Source organism: Lampetra planeri, unplaced genomic scaffold, assembly GCF_965212315.1.
Source record: "Lampetra planeri unplaced genomic scaffold, kcLamPlan1.2.h2 scaffold_176, whole genome shotgun sequence".
Taxonomy (NCBI): domain Eukaryota; kingdom Metazoa; phylum Chordata; class Hyperoartia; order Petromyzontiformes; family Petromyzontidae; genus Lampetra; species Lampetra planeri.
Window position 1 is genome coordinate 77,309 of NW_027614497.1, and position 27,119 is coordinate 104,427.

Consider the following 27,119-nt stretch of genomic DNA (forward strand, 5'->3'; position numbering starts at 1 on the left):
GGGAGGGAGGGGCTCGAGACCGTGACGTCACCGGGGGGGGGGAGGGGCTCGAGACCGTGATGTCACCGGGGGGGAGGGGCTCGAGACCGTGACGTCACCGGGGGGGGGGGGAGGGAGGGGCTCGAGACCGTGATGTCACCGGGGGGGGAGGGGCTCGAGACCGTGACGTCACCGGGGGGGGGGAGGGAGGGGCTCGAGACCGTGACGTCACCGGGGGGAGGGAGGAGCTCGAGACCGTGACATCACGGGGGGGGGGAGGGGCTCGAGACCGTGACATCACCGGGGGGGAGGGGCTCGAGACCGTGACATCACCGGGGGAGAGGGAGGGGCTCAAGACCATGACGTCACCGGGGGGGGGAGAGAGGGGCTCGAGGCCGTGACGTCACCGGGGAGGAGGGAGTGGCTCGAGACCGTGACGTCACCAGGGGGAGGGGCTCGAGACTGTGACGTCACCGGGGGGGAGGGGCCTCATTTGAGGGGAGGTATCCGCGTGGCGAGGAAGCGGTCGATGTGAGGCCAGAGCACGTCCGTCTCGGTGCCCGCGAACGAGTGCAGGAGGCCCTGCTCCCTGCACAACAACAACAACATCAACATCAACAACAACATCAACAACATCAACAACATCAACAACAACATCAACAACATCATCACAATCAGCATCATCGTGCTGTGCAGGAGGCCCTGCTCCCTGCACAACAACAACAACATCAACAACAACATCAACAACAACATCAACAACATCATCACAATCATCAACATTGTGCTGTGCAGGAGGCCCTGCTCCCTGCACAACAACAACATCAACAACATCAACAACAACATCAACAACAACAACAACATCGTGCTGTGCAGGAGGCCCTGCTCCCTGCACAACAACAACAACATCAACAACAACATCAACAACAACATCAACAACATCGTCACAATCATCAACATCGTGCTGTGCAGGAGGCCCTGCTCCCTGCACAACAACAACATCATCACAATCAGCAACATCATCATCACAATCATCATCATCATCATCATCACAATCAGCAACATCATCATCACTATCATCATCACAATCAGCAACATCATCATCACAATCATCATCATCATCATCACAATCAGCAACATCATCATCACAATCATCATCATCATCATCACAATCAGCAACATCATCATCACAATCAGCAACATCATCATCACAATCATCATCATCATCATCACAATCAGCAACATCATCCACAACAACTCCGTTGTTGTGGATGTTGCGTGAATATGAACGTGTCGTTAAAACCGCCACCACCCAATGTTTGTCACGCCAACAATTCGTTACTAAATTTCGATGTAAAGTTTCGTGACTGCAGGGATTCATCTTCTTGGTTCTTTCGGTAAAGTCACGTGGAAGGGAAGTAATAAAATAATAAAAATAAAACATAATGAAATACAATTCTCACACGACGTTTCGGCCACAACGCAAGCAGCCGTCCTCAGGTGGAGAACAGGTCTGTCGGGAAGACAGCGTCTGAATGAGTCTTCTCGACAGACCTGTTCTCCGCCTGACGACGGCTGCTTGCGTTGTGGCCGAAACGTCGTGAGAATTGTATTTTATTATGTTTTATTTTTATTATTTTATTATTTCCATTCCACGTGATTTTACCGAAAGAACCGAGAAGAATTCGTTACTAGTTCAGCGCTAACCGGCTGTTGCGCGATGGAGAGTAAAACCCGCAGCATCCACGATACGAGCGCTGTGAAGTTTAGCCAGCAACCGGCATCATCTCGTTTGACTACAGACACACACAGCAGACTCGTCACGTGGTGTCACACAGGGGCAGCTGCCGCTGAGGGTGAGCGGTGAGCGGAGTGGTGAGTGGTGAGCGTGAGTGGTGAGTGGGGAGCGTGAGTGGTGAGTGGGGAGCGTGAGTGGTGAGCGTGAGTGGTGAGCCGAGTGGTGAGTGGTGAGCGTGAGTGGTGAGTGTGAGTGGTGAGCGTGAGTGGTGAGCGTGAGTGGTGAGTGTTGAGTGTGAGTGGTGAGCGTGAGTGGTGAGTGTTGAGTGTGAGTGGTGAGTGGTTAGTGTGAGTGGTGAGTGGTGAGCGTGAGTGGTGAGTGTGAGTGGTGAGCGTGAGTGGTGAGTGTTGAGTGTTGAGTGTGAGTGGTGAGTGGTTAGTGTGAGTGGTGAGTGGTGAGCGTGAGTGGTGAGTGTTGAGTGTGAGTGGTGAGCGTGAGTGGTGAGTGTTGAGTGTTGAGTGTGAGTGGTGAGTGGTTAGTGTGAGTGGTGAGTGGTGAGCGTGAGTGGTGAGTGTTGAGCGTGAGTGGTGAGCGTGAGTGGTGAGTGTTGAGTGTGAGTGGTGAGTGTTGAGTGGTGAGTGGTGAGCGTGAGTGGTGAGTGTTGAGTGTGAGTGGTGAGTGGTTAGTGTGAGTGGTGAGCGTGAGTGGTGAGTGTTGAGTGTTGAGTGTGAGTGGTGAGTGGTGAGTGTGAGTGGTGAGTGGTGAGCGTGAGTGGTGAGTGTTGAGTGTGAGTGGTGAGTGGTTAGTGTGAGTGGTGAGTGGTGAGCGTGAGTGGTGAGTGGGGAGCGTGAGTGGTGAGTGTGAGTGGTGAGTGGTGAGCGTGAGTGGTGAGTGTGAGTGGTGAGTGGGGAGCGTGAGTGGTGAGTGTGAGTGGTGAGTGTGAGTGGTGAGCGTGAGTGGTGAGTGTGAGTGGTGAGTGTGAGTGGTGAGTGTGAGTGGTGAGTGTGAGTGGTGAGCGTGAGCGGTGAGTGGTGTGAGTGAGTGGTGAGCCGAGTGGTGAGTGGGGAGCGTGAGTGTTGAGTGTGAGTGGTGAGTGTGAGTGGTGAGTGTGAGTGGTGAGTGTGAGTGGTGAGTGTGAGTGATGAGTGTGAGTGGTGAGTGGTGTGAGTGAGTGGTGAGCCGAGTGGTGAGTGGTGAGCGTGAGTGGTGAGTGTGAGTGGTGAGCGTGAGTGGTGAGCGTGAGTGTTGAGTGTGAGTGGTGAGTGTGAGTGGTGAGCGTGAGTGTTGAGTGTGAGTGGTGAGTGTGAGTGGTGAGCGTGAGCGGTGAGTGGTGTGAGTGAGTGGTGAGCCGAGTGGTGAGTGGTGAGCGTGAGTGGTGAGTGTGAGTGGTGAGTGTGAGTGGTGAGCGTGAGTGGTGAGTGTGAGTGGTGAGTGTGAGTGGTGTGAGTGAGTGGTGAGCCGAGTGGTGAGTGGTGAGCGTGAGTGGTGAGCGTGAGTGGTGAGCGTGAGTGGTGAGTGGTGAGTGTGAGTGGTGAGTGTGAGTGGTGAGCGTGAGTGGTGAGTGTGAGTGGTGAGTGTGAGTGGTGAGCGTGAGTGGTGAGTGTGAGTGGTGAGCGTGAGTGGTGAGTGTGAGTGGTGAGCGTGAGTGTGAGTGGTGAGTGTGAATGGTGAGTGGTGAGTGTGAGTGGTGAGTGAGAGTGGTGAGTGCGAGTGGTGAGTGTGAGTGGTGAGTGTGAGTGGTGAGTGTGAGTGATGAGTGTGAGTGGTGAGTGTGAGTGGTGAGTGTGAGTGGTGAGTGTGAGTGGTGCGTGTGAGTGGTGAGTGTGAGTGGTGAGTGTGAGTGGTGAGTGGTGAGTGTGAGTGGTGAGTGTGAGTGGTTAGTGTGAGTGGTGAGTGGTGAGCGTGAGTGGTGAGCGTGAGTGGTGAGTTTGAGTGGTGAGTGTGAGTGGTGAGTGTGAGTGGTGAGTGGTGAGTGTGAGTGTGGGTGGTGAGTGTGAGTGGTGAGCGTGAGTGGTGAGTGTTGAGTGTGAGTGGTGAGTGTTGAGTGGTGAGTGGTGAGCGTGAGTGGTGAGTGTTGAGTGTGAGTGGTGAGTGGTTAGTGTGAGTGGTGAGCGTGAGTGGTGAGTGTTGAGTGTTGAGTGTGAGTGGTGAGTGGTGAGTGTGAGTGGTGAGTGGTGAGCGTGAGTGGTGAGTGTTGAGTGTGAGTGGTGAGTGGTTAGTGTGAGTGGTGAGTGGTGAGCGTGAGTGGTGAGTGGGGAGCGTGAGTGGTGAGTGTGAGTGGTGAGTGGTGAGCGTGAGTGGTGAGTGTGAGTGGTGAGTGGGGAGCGTGAGTGGTGAGCGTGAGTGGTGAGTGTGAGTGGTGAGTGTGAGTGGTGAGTGTGAGTGGTGAGTGTGAGTGGTGAGCGTGAGCGGTGAGTGGTGTGAGTGAGTGGTGAGCCGAGTGGTGAGTGGGGAGCGTGAGTGTTGAGTGTGAGTGGTGAGTGTGAGTGGTGAGTGTGAGTGGTGAGTGTGAGTGGTGAGTGTGAGTGATGAGTGTGAGTGGTGAGTGGTGTGAGTGAGTGGTGAGCCGAGTGGTGAGTGGTGAGCGTGAGTGGTGAGTGTGAGTGGTGAGCGTGAGTGGTGAGCGTGAGTGTTGAGTGTGAGTGGTGAGTGTGAGTGGTGAGCGTGAGTGTTGAGTGTGAGTGGTGAGTGTGAGTGGTGAGCGTGAGCGGTGAGTGGTGTGAGTGAGTGGTGAGCCGAGTGGTGAGTGGTGAGCGTGAGTGGTGAGTGTGAGTGGTGAGTGTGAGTGGTGAGCGTGAGTGGTGAGTGTGAGTGGTGAGTGTGAGTGGTGTGAGTGAGTGGTGAGCCGAGTGGTGAGTGGTGAGCGTGAGTGGTGAGCGTGAGTGGTGAGCGTGAGTGGTGAGTGGTGAGTGTGAGTGGTGAGTGTGAGTGGTGAGCGTGAGTGGTGAGTGTGAGTGGTGAGTGTGAGTGGTGAGCGTGAGTGGTGAGTGTGAGTGGTGAGCGTGAGTGGTGAGTGTGAGTGGTGAGCGTGAGTGTGAGTGGTGAGTGTGAGTGGTGAGTGTGAATGGTGAATGGTGAGTGTGAGTGGTGAGTGAGAGTGGTGAGTGCGAGTGGTGAGAGTGAGTGGTGAGTGTGAGTGGTGAGTGTGAGTGGTGAGTGTGAGTGGTGAGTGTGAGTGGTGAGTGTGAGTGGTGCGTGTGAGTGGTGAGTGTGAGTGGTGAGTGTGAGTGGTGAGTGGTGAGTGTGAGTGGTGAGTGTGAGTGGTTAGTGTGAGTGGTGAGTGGTGAGCGTGAGTGGTGAGCGTGAGTGGTGAGTTTGAGTGGTGAGTGTGAGTGGTGAGTGTGAGTGGTGAGTGGTGAGTGTGAGTGTGGGTGGTGAGTGTGAGTGGTGAGTGGTGAGCGTGTGTGGTGAGTGTGAGTGGTGAGTGTGAGTGGTGAGTGTGAGTGGTGAGTGTGAGTGGTGAGTGTGAGTGGTGAGTGTGAGTGGTGAGTGTGAGTGGTGAGTGAGTGGTGAGTGTGAGTGGTGAGTGTGAGTGGTGAGTGTGAGTGAGTGGTGAGTGTGAGTGGTGAGTGTGAGTGGTGAGTGTGAGTGGTGAGTGTGAGTGGTGAGTGTGAGTGGTTAGTGTGAGTGGTGAGTGTGAGTGGTGAGTGAGTGGTGAGTGTGAGTGTTGAGTGTGAGTGAGTGGTGAGTGTGAGTGGTGAGTGTGAGTGGTGAGTGAGTGGTGAGTGAGTGGTGAGTGTGAGTGGTGAGTGTGAGTGAGTGGTGAGTGTGAGTGGTGAGTGTGAGTGGTGAGTGTGAGTGGTGAGTGTGAGTGATGAGTGTGAGTGGTGAGTGTGAGTGAGTGGTGAGTGTGAGTGGTGAGTGTGAGTGAGTGGTGAGTGTGAGTGGTGAGCGTGAGTGGTGAGTGTGAGTGGTGAGTGTGAGTGTGAGTGTGAGTGGTGAGTGTGAGTGGTGAGTGTGAGTGGTGAGTGTGAGTGATGAGTGTGAGTGGTGAGTGTGAGTGAGTGGTGAGTGTGAGTGGTGAGTGTGAGTGAGTGGTGAGTGTGAGTGGTGAGCGTGAGTGGTGAGTGTGAGTGGTGAGTGTGAGTGGTGAGTGTGAGTGGTGAGTGTGAGTGGTGAGTGTGAGTGGTGAGTGTGAGTGGTGAGTGTGAGTGGTGAGTGAGTGGTGAGTGGTGAGTGTGAGTGGTGAGTGTGAGTGGTGAGTGTGAGTGGTGAGTGTGAGTGGTGCGTGTGAGTGGTGAGTGTGAGTGGTGCGTGTGAGTGGTGAGTGTGAGTGGTGAGTGTGAGTGGTGAGTGAGTGGTGAGTGGTGAGTGTGAGTGGTGAGTGAGTGGTGAGTGTGAGTGGTGAGTGTAAGTAGTGAGTGTGAGTGGTGAGTGTGAGTGGTGAGTGTGGGTGGTGAGTGTGAGTGGTGAGTGTGAGTGGTGAGTGGTGTGAGTGGTGAGTGTGAGTGGTGAGTGTGAGTGGTGCGTGTGAGTGGTGAGTGAGTGGTGAGTGTGAGTGGTGAGCGTGAGTGGTGAGTGTGAGTGGTGAGTGTGAGTGGTGGTGAGTGTGAGTGGTGAGTGTGAGTGGTGAGTGAGTGGTGAGTGTGAGTGGTGAGTGTGAGTGGTGAGTGAGTGGTGAGCGTGAGTGTTGAGTGTGAGTGGTGAGCGTGAGTGGTGAGCGTGAGTGGTGAGTGTGAGTGGTGAGTGTGAGTGGTGAGTGTGAGTGGTGAGCGGAGTGGTGAGTGGTGAGTGTGAGTGGTGAGTGTGAGTGGTGAGCGTGAGTGGTGAGTGTGAGTGGTTAGTGTGAGTGGTGAGTGTGAGTGGTGAGTGTGAGTGGTGAGTGGTTAGTGTGAGTGGTGAGCGTGAGTGGTGAGTGTTGAGTGGTGAGTGGTGAGTGTGAGTGGTGAGTGTGAGTGGTGAGCGTGAGTGGTGAGTGTGAGTGGTGAGCGTGAGTGGTGAGTGTTGAGTGTGAGTGGTGAGTGTGAGTGGTTAGTGTGAGTGGTGAGTGGTGAGTGTGAGTGGTGAGTGGTGAGTGTGAGTGGTGAGTGTGAGTGGTGAGCGTGAGTGGTGAGTGTGAGTGGTGAGTGTGAGTGGTGAGTGTGAGTGGTGAGTGGTGTGAGTGGTGAGTGGTGAGTGTGAGTGGTGAGTGTGGATGGTGAGGGTGAGTGGTGAGAGTGAGTGGTGAATGTGAGTGGTGAGTGTGAGTGGTGAGTGGTGAGTGTGAGTGGTGAGCGTGAGTGGTGAGCGTGAGTGGTGAGTGTGGATGGTGAGGGTGAGTGGTGAGGGTGAGTGGTGAGTGTTGAGTGTGAGTGGTGAGTGTGAGTGGTGAGTGTGAGTGGTGAGTGTGAGTGGTGAGTGAGTGGTGAGTGTGAGTGGTGAGTGTGAGTGGTGAGTGTGAGTTGTGAGTGTGAGTGGTGAGTGTGAGTGGTGAGTGTGAGTGGTGAGTGTGAGTGGTGAGTGTGAGTGGTGAGTGTGAGTGGTGAGTGTGAGTGGTGAGTGTGAGTGGTGAGTGTGAGTGGTGAGTGTGAGGTGAGTGTGAGTGGTGAGTGTGAGTGGTGAGTGTGAGTGGTGAGTGTGAGTGGTGAGTGTGAGTGGTGAGTGTGAGTGTGAGTGGTGAGTGTGAGTGGTGAGTGTGAGTGGTGAGTGTGAGTGTTGAGTGTGAGTGGTGAGTGTGAGTGGTGAGTGTGAGTGGTGAGTGTGAGTAGTGAGTGGTGAGTGTGAGTGGTGAGTGTGAGTGGTGAGTGTGAGTGGTGAGTGTGAGTGGTGCGTGTGAGTGGTGAGTGTGAGTGGTGCGTGTGAGTGGTGCGTGTGAGTGGTGAGTGTGAGTGGTGAGTGTGAGTGGTGAGTGTGAGTGGTGAGTGTGAGTGGTGAGTGTGAGTGGTGAGTGTGAGTGGTGAGTGCGAGTGGTGAGTGCGAGTGGTGAGAGTGAGTGGTGAGTGTGAGTGGTGAGTGTGAGTGGTGCGTGTGAGTGGTGAGTGCGAGTGGTGAGAGTGAGTGGTGAGTGTGAGTGGTGAGTGTGAGTGGTGAGTGCGAGTGGTGAGTGTGAGTGAGTGGTGAGTGTGAGTGGTGAGAGTGAGTGGTGAGAGTGAGTGGTGAGTGCGAGTGGTGAGAGTGAGTGGTGAGAGTGAGTGGTGAGTGTGAGTGGTGAGCGTGAGTGGTGAGTGCGAGTGGTGAGAGTGAGTGGTGAGTGTGAGTGGTGAGTGTGAGTGGTGAGTGTGAGTGGTGAGGGTGAGTAGCTCACCCGTAGTACAGTAGCACGGGCTCTGTGCGAGCACTGTACTCGCGGAGTCTCGCCGCCACCGTCTCGGGTCGGTCGTCCACCCGTTGCACCAGCGGCTCCCCCGTCTCGTCATCAACCCCCTGGGGGGGGGGGGGGGGGACACGGGGGGGGGAGACACGGGGGGGGAGACACGGGGGGGGAGACACGGGGGGGGAGACACGGGAGGGGAGACACGGGGGGGGAGACACGGGAGGGGAGACACGGGAGGGGAGACACGGGAGGGGAGACACGGGAGGGGAGACACGGGGGGGGGAGAGACACGACACGGGAGGGGAGACACGGGGGGGGGAGACACGGGGGGGGAGACACGGGGGGGGAGACACGGGAGGGGAGACACGGGAGGGGAGACACGGGGAGGGGAGACACGGGGGGGGGGGGAGACACGGGAGGGGAGACACGGGGGGGGAGACACGGGGGGGGAGACACGGGGGGGGAGACACGGGAGGGGAGACACGGGAGGGGAGACACGGGAGGGGAGACACGGGGGGGGGGGGAGACACGGGGGGGGGGGGAGACACGGGGGGGGGAGACACGGGGGGGGAGACACGGGGGGGGAGACACGGGAGGGGAGACACGGGGGGGGGAGACACGGGGGGGAGGGAGACACGGGGGGGGGGGGGGAGACACGGGGGGGGGAGACACGGGGGGGGAGACACGGGGGGGGAGACACGGGGGGGGAGACACGGGGGGGGGAGACACGGGGGGGGAGACACGGGGGGGGGGACACGGGAGGGGAGACACGGGAGGGGAGACACGGGGGGGGAGACACGGGGGGGGAGACACGGGGGGGGGAGACACGGGGGGGGGAGACACGGGGGGGGGGGACACGGGAGGGGAGACACGGGGGGGGGAGACACGGGGGGGAGACACGGGGGGGGAGACACGGGGGGGGAGACACGGGGGGGGAGACACGGGGGGGGGGACACGGGAGGGGAAACACGGGGGGGGGAGACACGGGGGGGGGAGACACGGGGGGGGAGACACGGGGGGGGAGACACGGGGGGGGGAGACACGGGGGGGGGGACACGGGAGGGGAGACACGGGAGGGGAGACACGGGGGGGGAGACACGGGGGGGGGAGACACGGGGGGGGAGACACGGGGGGGGGAGACACGGGGGGGGGGACACGGGGGGGGGAGACACGGGTGGGGAGACACGGGGGGGGAGACACGGGGGGGGAGACACGGGAGGGGAGACACGGGGGGGGAGACACGGGAGGGGAGACACGGGGGGGGAGACACGGGGGGGGAGACACGGGGGGGGAGACACGGGGGGGGAGACACGGGGGGGGAGACACGGGGGGGGAGACACGGGGGGGGAGACACGGGGGGGGAGACACGGGGGGGGAGACACGGGGGGGGAGACACGGGGGGGGAGACACGGGGGGGGAGACACGGGGGGGGGGACACGGGAGGGGAGACACGGGGGGGGAGACACGGGGGGGGGGGGACACGGGGGGGGGGGGGAGACACGGGGGGGGAGACACGGGGGGGGGGGACACGGGGGGGGGGACACGGGGGGGGGGGAGACATGGGGGGTGGGACACGGGGGGGGGGAGACACGGGGGGGGGTGGGGAGACACGGGGGGGGAGACATGGGGGGGATGGAGACATGGGGGGAGACACGGGGGGGGGGAGACACGGGGGGGGGGACACGGGGGGGAGACACGGGGGGAGACACGGGGGGAGACACGGGGGGGGGGGAGACACGGGGGGGGAGACATGGGGGGGGGGAGGGAGACATGGGGGGAGACATGGGGGGAGACACGGGGGGGGGGGGAGACACGGGGGGGGGGGGACACGGGGGGGGGGAGACACGGGGGTAGAGACACGGAGACATGGGCGTGAGATGTGGGACACAGGGAATGTCCCTCTACGAGTGCGCTGCTCGCTACCAGCACGTAGGGGAGCGCTCGTGCCGCGGTCAGCCCCACCGCGCTACAAACCCGGCGGCCGCCCTCGGCGTAGCATCATCATGGTCATCATCATCGTCGTCGTCATCGTCGTCGTCATCGTCGTCATCATCGTCGTCGTCATCGTCGTCATCGTCGTCATCATCGTCGTCGTCATCGTCGTCATCGTCGTCGTCGTCGTCGTCGTCGTCATCGTCGTCATCGTCATCATCGTTGTCGTCATCATCGTCGTCGTCATCGTCGTCATCGTCGTCATCATCGTTGTCGTCATCATCGTCGTCGTCGTCGTCGTCATCGTCGTCATCGTCGTCGTCGTCATCGTCGTCATCGTCATCGTCGTCATCGTCGTCATCGTCATCATCGTCGTCGTCATCGTCGTCGTCGTCATCGTCATCATCGTTGTCGTCATCATCGTCGTCGTCATCGTCGTCGTCGTCATCGTCGTCATCGTCGTCGTCGTCGTCGTCGTCGTCATCATCGTCGTCGTCACGCGAGGTGTTGGGGATGCTGCCGCACGTGCACGGGCCTCGCGCCTTTGCTCAGCCGGCACGGGTAGCACGGCACGACACGGCACGACACGGCACGACACGGCACGGCACGGCACGGCACGGCACGGCACGGGTAGCACGGCACGACACGGCACGGCGCGGCACGGCACGGCACGGCACGGGTAGCACGGCACGACACGGCACGGCGCGGCACGGCACGGGCGGCACGGCACGGGCGGCTTGCGTGGTGTCGTGCGTCGTACCGGCGTGCGCGGGGGGTTGAAGTGCGTGTTGTAGACTCGCCCGCTGCCCGGGTGAGTCCAGCGCGCCGTGAGCCGCTCCGTGATGGTGCCGAACGGCACGTCCAGGTTGATGGCCGCGCCCAGCGGGTAGCGCTCCGACAGCGCCCGGGCCTGCGACACCGTCCGGGGGAAACCTGCCGGGGGGAAGGGGGGGGCAGGGGGGGGGGGCAGGGGGGGAGCCAGGGGGGGGGGGCAGGGGGGAGGGCAGGGGGGGGGCAGGGGGGGGTCCGGGGGTCGTAACGAGCGTGGTGCGTAGGAGGGGGGGGGCAGTCTGGTGGCTAGGAGATGTTGACTACCTCGCCTGGTGTACAGGAGGTCGTGGGTTCGATCACGACCCTGACGATGCCTGCTGTATATGTGGAGTTTGCGTGTCTCTCTCTCTCATCATCACGGTGGCTAGGAGATGTTGACTACCTCGCCTGGTGTACAGGAGGTCGTGGGTTCGATCCCGACCCTGACGACGCCTGCTGCTGTATATTTGGAGTTTGCGTGTCTCTCTCATCATCATCATCACGGTGGCTAGGAAATGTTGACTACCTCGCCTGGTGTACAGGAGGTCGTGGGTTCGATCCCGACCCTGACGACGCCTGCTGCTGTATATTTGGAGTTTGCGTGTCTCTCTCATCATCATCATCACGGTGGCTGGGAGATGTTGACTACCTCGCCTGGTGTACAGGAGGTCGTGGGTTCGATCCCGACCCTGACGATGCCTGCTGTATATTGGGAGTTTGCGTGTCTCTCTCATCATCATCATCATCACGGTGGCTAGGAGATGTTGACTACCTCGCCTGGTGTACAGGAGGTCGTGGGTTCGAACCCGACCCTGACGATGCCTGCTGTATATTTGGAGTTTGCGTGTCTCTCTCTCTCTCATCATCACAGTGGCTAGGAGATGTTGACTACCTCGCCTGGTGTACAGGAGGTCGTGGGTTCGATCCCGACCCTGACGACGCCTGCTGCTGTATATTTGGAGTTTGCGTGTCTCTCTCATCATCATCATCACGGTGGCTAGGAGATGTTGACTACCTCGCCTGGTGTACAGGAGGTCGTGGGTTCGATCACGACCCTGACGATGCCTGCTGCTGTATATTGGGAGTTTGCGTGTCTCTCTCTCTCATCATCATCATCACGGTGGCTAGGAGATGTTGACTACCTCGCCTGGTGTACAGGAGGTCGTGGGTTCGATCCCGAGTCTCCCCCCATACCCCCCACCTGTGCCCCCACCCCCCCCACTCACCATCCAGGAGCCAGCCGTGCTCCCCGAGGGCCTTGATCTCGGTGAGCGTGAGCTCCGTGATGATCTCGTCCGGCACCAGGCGCCCCGCCGCCACGCACTCCTTGGCCAGCACGCCGATCTCTGCGCGCCACGCGGACCGTCGACAAACACCGACAACAAACATCAATGACAAATAACAAACATCAACAACAAACATCGACAACAAACATCAAACATCAATAACAAACATCAACAAACATCAACAAACAACAACAAACATCAACAAACATCAATAACAAACATCAAACAGGACCCTGCGGGGTGGGCTGGTAGGAATAATACTTAGTACCGGTGCAGGGATATCGACCGGGTATAGAGGAGTTAAAGAAAACATTTAACTGTATTCTAGTGTAACGTTAATTAAAAGTGTTTGTTTGACGCGCAGTTGACAGCCCCCCCCCCCAACACCCCCCAACACCACCCTCAACACCAGCCCTCACCACCCCCCCCACCACCACCCCCCCCACCACCACCCACCACCACCCCACCACCCCCCACCACCACCTTCTGCACTAGGCCTCGCGAAGCCTCCCGCACTAGGCCTCGCGAAGCCTGCCGCACTAGGCCTCGCGAAGCCTGCCGCACTAGGCCTCGCGAAGCCTTCTCTGCAGTAGACTTAGCAAAGCCTTCTGCACTAGGCCTCGCGAAGCCTCTGCAGTAGGCCTCGCGAAGCCTTCTCTGCACTAGGCCTCGCGATGCCTTCTCTGCAGTAGGCCTCGCGAAGCCTGCCGCACTAGGCCTCGCGAAGCCTGCTGCACTAGGCCTCGCGAAGCCTTCTGCACTAGGCCTCGCGAAGCCTTCTGCACTAGGCCTCGCGAAGCCTTCTGCACTAGGCCTCGTGAAGCCTTCCCTGCAGTAGGCCTCGCGAAGCCTTCTCTGCAGTAGGCCTCGCGAAGCCTTCTCTGCAGTAGGCCTCGCGATGCCTTCTCTGCAGTAGGCCTCGCGATGCCTTCTCTGCAGTAGGCCTCGCGAAGCCTGCCGCACTAGGCCTCGTGAAGCCTGCTGCACTAGGCCTCGCGAAGCCTGCTGCACTAGTCCTCGCGAAGCATTCTCTGCAGTAGACCTAGCGAAGCCTTCTGCACTAGGCCTCGCGAAGCCTTCTCTGCAGTAGGCCTCGCGAAGCCTTCTCTGCAGTAGGCCTCGCGAAGCCTGCTGCACTAGGCCTCGCGAAGCATTCTCTGCAGTAGACCTAGCGAAGCCTTCTGCACTAGGCCTCGCGAAGCCTTCTCTGCAGTAGGCCTCGCGAGCCTTCCTTGCAGTAGGCCTCGCGAAGCCTTCTCTGCAGTAGGCCTCGCGATGCCTTTTCCGCAGTAGGCCTCGCAAAGCCTGCCGCACTAGGCCTCGCGAAGCCTGCTGCACTAGGCCTCGCGCTGTGCTTTTCGTGCATAAATAAGGCGATTAAATGTATCTCGTCTCTGTGTTAATAAATGTATCTGTGTTAAAAAAAACGTGCTGCGTTTCAGTAAAGTAAATTTGAAGCGAAGTTTAAAGTTTCGCCGTGAGGCGCCGGAAGCGACGGCCATCTTGTTTAGTTCACAGATCGCAGGGGGAGTGGGCGGCCATCTTGTCGGACAGACGGATGGACGGACACATTAATCTATTGGTGGTCTGGTCCACTTCGTTCCTACCAGTATAACAAACATCATCAACAAACATCAATAACAAACATCAATAACAAACATCAACAAACATCAACAACAAACATCAATAACAAACATCATCAACAAACATCAATAACAAACATCAACAACAAACATCAATAACAAACATCAATAACAAATAACAAACATCAACAAACATCAACAAACAACAACAAACATCAACAACAAACATCAATAACAAACATCATCAACAAACATCAATAACAAACATCATCAACAAACATCAATAACAAACATCATCAACAAACATCAACAAACAACAACAAACATCATCAACAAACATCAATAACAAACATCAACAACAAACATCAATAACAAACATCAACAACAAACATCAATAACAAACATCATCAACAAACATCAATAACAAACATCATCAACAAACATCAACAAACAACAACAAACATCATCAACAAACATCAATAACAAACATCAATAACAAATAACAAACATCAACAAACATCAACAAACAACAACAAACATCAACAACAAACATCAATAACAAACATCATCAACAAACATCAATAACAAACATCATCAACAAACATCAACAAACAACAACAAACATCATCAACAAACATCAATAACAAACATCAATAACAAATAACAAACATCAACAAACATCAACAAACAACAACAAACATCAACAACAAACATCAATAACAAACATCATCAACAAACATCAATAACAAATAACAAACATCAACAAACATCAACAAACAACAACAAACATCAACAACAAAATCAATAACAAACATCATCAACAAACATCAATAACAAACAATAAACATCAGCACACATCGGCAAACCTCAATAACAATCAACAAACATCAACAACAAACGTGTTTTTATTGTCTAAAGTCTAACTTGAATTCTACCAGGGTAAAAGGCCGCACTGAGCTGCTATTTTACCAAAGTGACCAGTTCATCGCAAATGATTGCGAAACGAAGTTGGTGGCTTATCACGTGGACTTTCATCGCAGCCGCCAAATAACTCTCGAAACGCGTGGGGACGCCGATTCTCAATGTGAAAGGGGAAAAACGGAGGACCCTGGAGAAAAATCAACGCGGCCACGGGGAGAGAGACGGAGGGAGAGACACGCAAACTCCAAATACACAGCAGCAGGCGTCGTCAGGGTCGGGATCGTACCCATGACCTCCTGTAGACCAGGCGAGGTAGTCAACAACTCCTCGCCACATGATCGAACCCACGACCTCCTGTAGACCAGGCGAGGTAGTTAACATATCCTCGCCACATGATCGAACCCACGACCTCCTGTAGACCAGGCGAGGTAGTTAACATCTCCTCGCCACCGTGACCGAACCCACGACCTCCTGTAGACCAGGCGAGGTAGTCAACATCTACTCGCCACATGATCGAACCCACGACCTCCTGTAGACCAGGCGAGGTAGTTAACATATCCTCGCCACATGATCGAACCCACGACCTCCTGTAGACCAGGCGAGGTAGTTAACATCTCCTCGCCACCGTGACCGAACCCACGACCTCCTGTAGACCAGGCGAGGTAGTCAACATCTACTCGCCACATGATCGAACCCACGACCTCCTGTAGACCAGGCGAGGTAGTTAACATCTCCTCGCCACCGTGACCGAACCCACGACCTCCTGTAGACCAGGCGAGGTAGTTAACATCTCCTAGCCACAAGATCGAACCCACGACCTCCTGTAGACCAGGCGAAGTAGTCAACATCTCCTAGCCACAAGATCGAACCCACGACCTCCTGTAGACCAGGCGAGGTAGTCAACATCTCCTAGCGGCCTAGCTACATGATCGATCCCACGACCTCCTGTAGACCAGGCGAGGTAGTTAACATCTCTCGCTGGCAGCTTCAGGGCCTGGCCTGATCTTGTTGTCACCACGTGACTGGCTGACCGTTGGCGGCTGGTCACGTGTGCCTCGTTAATAGCTAACCGATGCACAGAACAAAGTACAAAGGCGTGAGTGTGTGTGTATGTAGGGGTCTATGTGTGTGTGAGTGTATGTAGGGGTCTATGTGTGTGTGTATGTAGGGGTCTATGTGTGTGTGAGTGTATGTAGGGGTCTCTGTGTGTGTGTATATAGGGGTCTATGTGTGTCTGTGTGTATGTAGGGGTCTATGTGTGTGTGTGTATGGGGCTATGTGTGTGTGTATGAGTCTATGTGTGTATGTAGGGGTCTCTGTGTGTGTGTGGGGGGGTCTATGTGTGTGTGTGTGTGTGGGGGTCTATGTGTGTGTGTGTATGGGGCTATGTGTGTATTGGTGTCTGTGTGTGTGTATGGGTCTCTGTGTGTGTGTATGAGTCTATGTGTGTGTGTGTTGGTGTTTGTGTGTATGTAGGGGTCTCTGCGTGTGTGTGTGGGGGGGTCTATGTGTGTGTGTGTATGGGGCTATGTGTGTGTTGGTGTCTGTGTGTGTGTATGGGTCTCTGTGTGTGTGTATGAGTCTATGTGTGTGTGTATGTGTTGGTGTTTGTGTGTATGTAGGGGTCTCTGTGTGTGTGTGTGGGGGGGTCTATGTGTGTGTGTGTATGGGGCTATGTGTGTGTTGGTGTCTGTGTGTGTATGGGTCTCTGTGTGTGTGTATGAGTCTATGTGTGTGTGTATGTGTTGGTGTTTGTGTGTATGTAGGGGTCTCTGTGTGTGTGTGTGGGGGGGTCTATGTGTGTGTGTGTATGGGGCTATGTGTGTGTTGGTGTCTGTGTGTGTGTATGGGTCTCTGTGTGTGTGTATGAGTCTATGTGTGTGTGTATGTGTTGGTGTTTGTGTGTATGTAGGGGTCTCTGTGTGTGTGTGGAGGGGGGGGGGGTCTATGTGTGTGTGTGTATGGGGCTATGTGTGTGTGTATGGGTCTATGTGTGTGTGTGTGTAGGGGTCTCTGTGTGTGTGTGTATGTGTATGAGTCTATGTGTGAGTGTGTGTGTAGGGGTCTATGTGTGTGTGTATGGGGCTATGTATGTGTGTGTTGGTGTCTGTGTGTATGTAGCAGTCTTTGTGCATGTGTTGGGTCTGTGTTTGTATGGGTCTGTGTTTGTATGGGTCTGTGTGTGTACTTGTCTATGTGTGTGTGTATGGGTCTGTGTGTGTATTGGTGTCTGTGTGTGTGTATACTGGTGTCTTTGTACTAGCGTCCGTGTGTGTACAGGTCTGTGTGTATTGGTGTCTGTGTGTGTGTGGCACAAGAGTCGTGGTGACGTCACCGCCACTTAGTGGCGAATGGCGGTTGTTGTTGTTGTTGTGTGTGTGAATGGTTCTGTGTGTATGTATTGGTGTTTTGTCTTCTTGGCCACGGTCATGCCATCCCTTCTCTACGCTTGCAAAACGTGGACACCCCTAATGGAACATCTTCGCCGGTTAGCAACATTCAGGCTGGCCTCCCTACGATCCATCCCTGGGTTTAACCTTGAAAAATATAGACAAAGTCCCATCGGTGAGCTCCTTCGGCAGGCAAGGCTGCGTTGGCTGGGTCATGTAGCCCGCATGCCCAGCCACCGCATGCCTAAACAGCTTTTGTTCGGCCGGATAGAGGGGGCTAGACGGGCACGGCATGTGCTAGAGAAGAGATGGAGTGATGTGGTACAGGAGGATGTGGAGCTGAGTGGACCTGCCGATAACTGGTATCTGTGGAGGAGGCTCGTGAAGGATGCTGCTGCTACTGGGCAGTTGGAGGCAGTTTCCCTCCAGTAACAACGGAGGGCGGAAGAGCGATGCTCACAACAATGAGCGGAGCGCCGGGTGGATAAAGCACAGCAAGTTGGCACAGTAGGGGGCACAGGTGGTGCATCTGCCGGTCAGCTCGGTCAGTCAACCCGTGGCACCTGGGTCTGTCCCGTGACCTTCTGCTAGTGGGCGTTCAACACTTCACGTGGCCTTGAAGTGCACTTAGCCTGGCACAAGCGTCGTGGAGACGTCACCGCCACTAAGGGGAGAATGGCGGTTGTTGTTATGTCTTTATACTGGTGTCCGTGTGTGTGTGTGTACAGGTCCGTGTGTGTGTGTACAGGTCTGTGTATACACTATACTACTTCAGACTACACTACTATAAACTACACTACTATACTATACACTACACTACTATACACTACACTACTATACACTACACTACTATACACTACACTACTATACACTACACTATCATACACTACACTACCATACACTACACTACTATACACTACACTATACACTACACTATACACTACACTATACACTACACTATACACTACACTATCATACACTACACTACCATACACTACACTATACACTACACTATACACTACACTATACACTACACTACTATACACAATACACTACACTATACACTACACTATCATACACTACACTACCATACACTACACTACTATACACTACACTATACACTACACTATACACTACACTATACACTACACTACTATACACTACACTACTATACACAATACACTACACTACTATATACACTACACTACTATACACTACATTATACACTACACTATACACTACACACTACATTACTATACACTACACTATACAATACACTACTATACACTACACTAAACAATCTTAATTTTAGAACTTTCGTGACTGCAGGAATTATTATTTGTTTCTTTCGGTTAAGTCACGTCTAAAGATAAAATAATAAATTAAATTAAATAATAGAATACGACGTTTCGATTGCAACACAAGCAATCATCATCAGGTATAATGAAATAGCGACATAAAATCTAACCAGAAAACTATAGACAGACATATTAGCAGACAGATATCACCAAGATACATAGCGAGAGCAACACAGGTGACAGAGAGGGGTGATCGTCTCTGTGTGGTGGTCTTAAACACTACACTTTACAATACACTACTATACACTACACTACTACAAACTTGTCAACCACTTATCAGTGCCAAACCGTATTACAGACCAACTCAGACCTTATTGATCACACCCCGTGCCCCTTTATCCATCGCAACGTTCACCCCGCAAAGTCCCGTCGCAAGGAGAGACACACACACAAACGAACACACAAACAAACAAAGAGACACACACACAAACAAACACACAAACAAACAAACAAAGAGACACACACACAAACAAACACACAAACAAACAAACAAAGAGACACACAAACGAACACACAAACAAACAAACAAAGAGACACACAAACGAACAAACACACAAACAAACAAACAAAGAGACACACACACAAACGAACACACAAACAAACAAACAAAGAGACACACACACAAACAAACACACAAACAAACAAACAAAGAGACACACACACAAACAAACACACAAACAAACAAAGAGACACACACACAAACGAACACACAAACAAACAAAGAGACACACACACAAACAAACACACAAACAAACAAACAAAGAGACACACACACAAACGAACACACAAACAAACAAAGAGACACAAACACAAACGAACAAACAAACAAACAAACAAAGAGACACACACACAAACGAACACACAAACAAACAAAGAGACACACACACAAACAAACACACAAACAAACAAAGAGACACACACACAAACGAACACACAAACAAACAAAGAGACACACACACAAACGAACACACAAACAAACAAACAAAGAGACACACACACAAACGAACACACAAACAAACAAAGAGACACACACACAAACAAACACACAAACAAACAAAGAGACACACACACAAACGAACACACAAACAAACAAAGAGACACACACACAAACGAACACACAAACAAACAAACAAAGAGACACACACACAAACGAACACACAAACAAACAAAGAGACACACACACAAACGAACAAACAAACAAACAAAGAGACACACACACAAACAAACACACAAACAAACAAACAAAGAGACACACACACAAACAAACACACAAACAAACAAACAAAGAGACACACACACAAACGAACACACAAACAAACAAACAAAGAGACACACACACAAACAAACAAAGAGACACACACACAAACAAACACACAAACAAACAAACAAAGAGACACACACACAAACAAACAAACAAAGAGACACAAACATTCCTGTTGTTTGCGCATCGGATCGGTTGGGACGCCGACACCGCACGGACCTGCGGAATTCTAGATTTGAAGCTTTCGTGACTGCAAGGATCCATACTCTTAGTTCTTTCGGTAAAGTCACGTGGGTGAAAAATGAAATTAAAATTAATAAAATAAAATAATAACAAGCAAACCCGTAAAAACAAAGTTTTTCACTATAAATCCTTCATACGCGTGGCATCGGGGCGGCTAGAGTCCTCTCGTCCTCTGGCTTGAGATGGCTGCCACCTATGGGTCAGATGATTGTCTGGCAGCATTAAACAATTGGTAATTAAATATTTAAAAAAATTTGCCTAAACAGTGTAAAATTTTGGAATTTTTTTCTCACGAAAATGAATTGTCACGCACAACGAGTCTGTGTGCAAAATGTCAGCTCGATTGGATCACGGGAAGTGGGTTAAAAAAACGACCGAAAGATTTGCACGGTCCTAAGCAAGCAAGCGAACTTAATATAAAGGATTTAAAAATCACGACGTTTACGGAGGCAACACAAGTCTCCGTCATCAGGTGGGACCGTCACAGCCAGATTTTCTGCATCAAGTGAGGCAGGGATTCCAAGATGCAAGCTCTTAAATACGATTCTAGATTTGAAGCTTTCGTGACTGCAAGGATTCATACGCTTAGTGCTTTCGGTAAAGTCACCACGTAGGTAAAAAACGAAATTAAAATTAATAAAAATAAAATTAAAAATTAAAAAATCACGACGTTTCGGAGGCAACACAAGTCTCCGTCATCAGGTGGGACCGTCACAGGCAGATTTGCTGTATCAAGTGAGGCAGGGATTCAAGATGCAAGCTCTTAAATCCACATCCCCCACCCCCTTTCCCCACCACCACCACCACATCCTGTATACCGGGCGAGGTAGTTAACATCTCCGTGGCACCGTCACTTGATGCAGCTAATCTGGCTGTGACGGTCCCACCTGATGACGGAGACTTGTGTTGCCTCCAAAACGTCGTGATTTTATTATTTTATTTTTTATTAATTTAATTTTTTACCTACATGGTGACTTTACCGAAAGAACTCAGAGTATGGACCTGCGGAACTCAAGTCCCCCCCCGCGAGAACACGGCGCGAACCCGCCGTGGGTTGACGCGGCTTTGGGACACGGGCGGACCGACCTCCCGTCACCCCCGTCACCCGCAGATCACGCGAGCTCCACTCCTCCCGCCACCGGCTGCGTCCGGACAAAACCCAAAACTGCAGCAGAGAGCCCCCCCCCCCTCCCCTTCACGCCACCGCCACCGCCGCGTGCCGCCGTGGTGGCTAGGAGATGTTGACTACCTCGCCTGGTGTACAGGAGGTCGTGGGTTGGATTCCGACTCCGACGCCTGCTGCTGTATATTTGGAGTTTGCGTGTCTCTCTCTCATCATCATCACGGTGTCTAGGAGAGATGTTGACTACCTCGCCTGGTGTACAGGAGGTCGTGGGTTCAGTGCCGACCCTGACAATGCCTGCTGCTGTATATTGGAGTTTGCGTGTCTCTCTCTCTCTCATCATCATCACGGTTGCTAGGAGATGTTGACTACCTCGCCTGGTGTACAGGAGGTCGTGGGTTGGATTCCGACTCCGACGCCTGCTGCTGTATATTTGGAGTTTGCGTGTCTCTCTCTCATCATCATCACGGTGTCTAGGAGAGATGTTGACTACCTCGCCCGGTATGCAGGAGGTCGTGGATTCGAGCCCAAACGTGACGACGCCTGCTGTAGATGTGTGGAGTCTGTGTGTTCTCTCTCTCTCCACCTCCCCGTCTCTCTCTCTGTCTCTCTCACCGTGGTGGTCGCACGGAATGTTTCTCTGGCTTCCTCCATTTAGAAATCAACGTGTGCGTCGATTTCTAAATTATTACCTTGATTCTAAATTAGATTATCTGGCTGCTGCTGCTATGAACTTCCTCGTGAGTGATAAGCCACGTCTTCGTTGGCTAGCCTTTGTGATAGCCGGCTTGCTTCTGAAAAATATCTTAACATCTCGGTGGGGCATTACTTGGTAAAATAAAAGTGTTTTTTATATTAACGAGAGGTCACGGAAGGTTACGACAGGTCAGGGGAGGTCACACCAGGTCAGGAGAGGTCATGGGAGGTTACGGCAGGTGAGAGGAGGTCACGGGAAGTGAGTGGAGGTCACGGGATGTCAGGAGAGGTCAGCGGAGGTCACGGGAAGTAACCACAGGTCAGAGGAGGTCACGGAAGGTGAGTGGAGGTCACGGGATGTCTCAGCAAGTCACCACAGGTCATTGGAGGTCATGGCAGGTGAGGGGAGGTCACGGGAGGTGAGTGGAGGTCACCACAGGTCAGGAGAGGTCACGGGAGGTCACGGCAGGTGAGGGGAGGTCGACCTTTGCCAGTGGCCCCCGCGACCTCTGCCCATCGTTACCGGCGTGAACAACTTTAACCCCCGAACTCCACCGTGATTTCAACGACTGAAACTAAACTTTCAGCAGGCAAGGCCCCCACTGGGCAACCACGTAAAGTTGTTTTCCAGAAGCGACGAGGCTCTTCACAAGAGGACAGCTTCACCGAAGCGGCTTTAGCATCACGCGGAAAGTCACAGCGGCAGACGGATACCCTTCAAGCGTGCGCACGTGCGTGGAACTTCTTTCGCACCGCACGTAGCCGAGCGTGCTCATCGGAGTTGTGGGCGGGCGGGCGCAACGGACTAACACGCAGATAAAAAATTAACCCGTAAAAACAAAGTTTTTCACTATAAATCCTTTATATGCGTGGCATCGGGGCGGCTAGAGTCCTCTCGTCCTCTGGCTTGAGATGGCTGCCACCTATGGGTCAGATGATTGTCTGCCACCATTAAGCAATTGGTAATTAATTTTTTTTTCCCTAAACAGTGTAAAATTTGGGAAAATTTTTTCACGAAAATCAATTGTCACGCACAACGAGTCTGTGTGCAAAATGTCAGCTCGATTGGATCACGGGAAGTGGGTTAAAAAACGACCGAAAGATTTGCACGGTCCTAAGCAAGCAAGCAAGCACGCAAGCAAGCAAGCAAGTGAACTTAATATAAAGGATTTTAAAAAAACCTCGATCTGTGGGTGCGTTAGTTTTACGATGGCTCCATTGGCTTCCTGGACGGACATCTGCGACGACGACTGGGGCATCATCTGGTGCAAATAAAAGAGCTTCACAGCCCATCGGATTTCTTCCCGGATTAATAGAGAACATCCTTGTTACGTAGAAAGAAAAGAAATTAAATAATAGAGTACATCCTTGCTTTTATGGCTTTATTTTGGTGATTTTCGAAAAGTTTTTGGTTTGGCCATGTTTGTGTTGTTGTAGTACAGAGTTGGACTGATGGCCTTAATCTAAGTTGTCTTGTGGTTGTTGTTGTTGTTGTTTGACTTGCATCCCACTGGGATTTTTGCACACAGCGTTGGTGCACCGTGCTTTTTCTGCAATATTTTGCTGTCTTTTCTTAGATTTTCTGTTTGCACTTATTCACTTTAAGATGTTTTTTTGTTCATGTTTTTGTTTTTTGTTTGTTGCGGTTGCACCCGATTCAAGAGCCGAATGGCTCACAGGGCTACACCGAATAAATGAAACTTGAAAACTTGAAACTTGTTATTCGTTGGTTCTTTCGGTAAAGTCACGTAGAAAGCAAATAAATTAAAAAATGGAGTACGACGTTTCGATTGCAACACAAGCAACCGTCATCAGGTAGAACTACATTTGAGAGAGAGACAAAACACAGACACGGAGACACACACAGACAGACACAAGCAGAGAGAGACAACACAGAGACACACAGAGAGACACACACATAGACACACAGATACAACACAGAGACACACAAGCAGAGAGAGACACACACAGAGACACACAGAGATAGAGAGACACAGACAGACACACAAGCAGAGAGAGACACACACAGAGAGAGACACACACAGAGACACAGAGAGAGAGACACACAGACAGACACACAGGCAGAGGGAGACAACACAGAGACACACAGAGAGAGACACACAACACAGACACACAGAGAGACACACAGAGAGAGACACACAACACAGACACACAGAGAGACACACAGAGAGAGACACACAACACAGACACACAGAGAGACACACAGAGAGAGACACACAACACAGACACACAGAGAGACACACAGAGAGAGACACACAACACAGACACACAGAGACAACACAGAGACACACAGAGAGAGACACACAACACAGACACACAGAGAGACGCACAGAGAGAGACACACAACACAGACACACAGAGAGACACACAGAGAGAGACACACAACACAGACACACAGAGACAACACAGAGAGACGCACAGAGAGAGACACACAACACAGACACACAGAGAGACACACAGAGAGAGACACACAACACAGACACACAGAGAGACGCACAGAGAGAGACACACAACACAGACACACAGAGAGACACACAGAGAGAGACACACAACACAGACACACAGAGACAACACAGAGAGACGCACAGAGAGAGACACACAACACAGACACACAGAGACAACACAGAGAGACGCACAGAGAGAGACACACAACACAGACACACAGAGAGACACACAGAGAGAGACACACAACACAGACACACAGAGACAACACAGAGAGACGCACAGAGAGAGACACACAACACAGACACACAGAGACAACACAGAGACGCACAGAGAGAGACACACAACACAGACACACAGAGACAACACAGAGAGACACAGAGAGAGACACACAACACAGACACACAGACATTCTTTTTCTCAGAGCGGATGGAGTAAGAGCGTCCCTACCCAGGGGGAGTGAGTGGAAACAAAAGGTCTTCATCATCTTCATATTTGCGTGTGTGTCTGTGTGTGCGTGTGTGTCTGCGTGTGTGTCTGTGTGTGCATGTCTGCGTGTGCGTGCGTGCATGTGTGTACGTGTGCGTCTGTGCATATGTGTGTGTCTGTGTGTGCGTGTGTGTCTGCATGTGTGTCTGCGTGTGTGTCTGTGCGTGTGTCTGCGTGTGCGTGCGTGCATGTGTGTACGTGTGTGTCTGTGCATGTGTGTGTGTCTGTGTGTGCGTGCGTGCATGTGTGTGTGTCTGTGCATATGTGTGTGTCTGTGTGTGCGTGTGTGTCTGCGTGTGTGTCTGCGTGTGCGTGCATGTGTGTACGTGTGCGTCTGTGCATATGTGTGTGTCTGTGTGTGCGTGTGTGTCTGTGTGTGCGTGTCTGCGTGTGCGTGCATGTGTGTACGTGTGCGTCTGTGCATATGTGTGTGTCTGTGTGTGCGTGTGTGTCTGCGTGTGTGTCTGCGTGTGTGTCTGTGCGTGTGTCTGCGTGTGCGTGCGTGCATGTGTGTACGTGTGTGTCTGTGCATATGTGTGTGTCTGTGTGTGTGTCTGTGTGTGCGTGTGTGTCTGTGTGTGCGTGCGTGCATGTGTGTACGTGTGTGTCTGTGCATATGTGTGTCTGTGTGTGCGTGTGTGTCTGCGTGTGTGTCTGCGTGTGTGTGCGTGTGTCTGTGCGTGTATGTGCATGCGTGTCTGTGTGTCTGTGCGTGTGTCTGTGTGTCTGTGCGTGTGTCTGCGTGTGCGTGCGTGTGTGTCTGCGTGCACGTGCGTGTCTGTGTGTCTGTGTGTCTGTGCGTGTGTCTGTGTGCACGTGCGTGTCTGTGTGTGTGTGTCTGCGCGCGTGTCTGCGTGCGCGAGTGTCTGTGTGTCTGCGTGTCTGTGCGTGTGTCTTTGCGTGTCTCTGCGTGCGTGTCTGCGTGCCCGTGTGTGTCTGCGTGTGTGTCTGTGCGTCTGTGCGTGTGTCTGCGTGTGTCTGTGTGTGTGTCTGTGCGCGTGTCTGTGCGCGTGTCTGTGCGCGTGTCTGTGCGCGTGTCTGTGTGTGTGTCTGCGTGCCCGTGTGTGTCTGCGTGTGTCTGTGCGTCTGTGCGTGTGTCTGTGCGTCTGTGCGTGTGTCTGTGCGTGTGTCTGTGCGTGTGTCTGTGCGTGTGTCTGTGCGTGTGTCTGTGCGCGTGTCTGCGTGCGTGTCTGTGCGTGTGTCTGTGCGTGTGTCTGCGTGTGCGTGTGTGTCTGCGTGTGTCTGCGTGCGTGTCTGTGCGTGCGTGTGTGCGCGTGTGCGCGTGCACTTGCCGGTCTTGCGAGCGACGTGGTCCAGCACGAGGTCCCCGGTGGACAGCGTCTGGAGGGTGTGTCTGTGTGTGTGTCTGTGCGTGTCTGTGCGTGTCTGTGCGTGTCTGTGCGCGTGTGTGTGTCTGTGCGTGTGTGTCTGCGTGTGTGTGTCTGTGCGCGTGTGTGTGTCTGTGCGTGTGTGTCTGCGTGTGTGTGTCTGTGCGCGTGTGTGTGTCTGTGCGTGTGTGTCTGCGTGTGTGTCTGTGCGTGTGCGTGTCTGTGCGCGTGCACTTGCCGGTCTTGCGAGCGACGTGGTCCCGCACGAGGTCCCCGGTGGACAGCGTCTGGAGGCCGAAGCGGCTGCGGATGCGAGCGGCCACGGTGCCCTTGCCGCAGCCCGGGGGCCCCAGCAGCACGACCCGCAGCGCCAGCGCCCGCGAGCCCAGCACCACCATGGCTGGGACCAGCGGGGGGGGGGGGGCGGGGGGGGGGGCAAGTCGAGAGTTCGGAATCAGAATCGTCAGAATCTTCGTTGAATCTTTTCACATTAAAATCGTTTTTTCCCCCCTTCCGGTTCCTTCCGATTCACGTGCGTGCGTAGGTGTACGTCGTACGTGCACCAGAGGTCGCAACCGGGTACCAGAGGTCGCAACCGGGTACCCGATACCCGTACCCTACCCGATACCAGGCTACCCGTACCCGTACCCGGCCGGGTACGGGTACCCGTTTGCGACCCTGGTGCGGCCGGGTACGGGTACGGGTAGACCGTGAGTCACTGGTGAGTCACCGTTTGTCACTCATTTCCCAACGTCTTGTCTCTTCTCACTATTCAAGTTCCTAGAATCAACCCACCCGCGCCTGCAACGTGGCTTCATCCCAGAGGTCGCAATCAGGTACCCGATACCCGTACCCTACCCGATACCCGGCCGTGTACGGGTAGGGTACAGGTACGGCCGGGTACGGGTACCCGTTTGCGACCCTGGTGCGGCCGGGTACGGGTAGGGTTAGGAATCAAAACCCGTTTGCGACCTCTGACCTGTACGTCATCGGAACGGAATCGCTTGTGGGCATGGAATCGGTTCCTTCCGATTCCGTTGTACTGTACATCGAATTTGTACTTTTCGGTGACGGCCCCACTGAGCCGTTGGATAGTTTTCGGAAGCGATCCGGCTACCTCAAATGGCAGATCGACCAAGTGGGTTCATCATCATCGTCATCGTCGTCGTCACATTCATAGCAGCAGCCAAATACTCTGGACGCGTGCTGACGTCGATTAATTATAAACGTGGAGGGGAGAAAAAAACCAGAGGACCCTGGAGAAAAATTCACGCGACCACCACGGGGAGA

At 53.6% G+C, this 27,119-nt stretch overlaps 1 protein-coding gene across 1 annotated transcript in view; it reads right to left on the reverse strand.

Annotated features, from left to right (window-relative positions):
* Positions 1-213: 213 nt before the first annotated feature.
* Positions 214-27,119, reverse strand: part of AK3 (adenylate kinase 3) — a 42,806-nt gene continuing 15,900 nt past the window's right edge. Inside the window, exons 3-7 of the mRNA XM_078622762.1 lie at positions 26,068-26,229; positions 11,915-12,034; positions 10,639-10,811; positions 7,938-8,056; positions 214-568 (exon numbers count right to left, since the gene is read on the reverse strand). Coding sequence (XP_078478888.1) covers positions 469-568; positions 7,938-8,056; positions 10,639-10,811; positions 11,915-12,034; positions 26,068-26,227 — 672 coding nt within the window. The 5' untranslated portion in view covers positions 26,228-26,229 and the 3' untranslated portion in view covers positions 214-468. The remainder of the gene's footprint in view (positions 569-7,937; positions 8,057-10,638; positions 10,812-11,914; positions 12,035-26,067; positions 26,230-27,119) is intronic.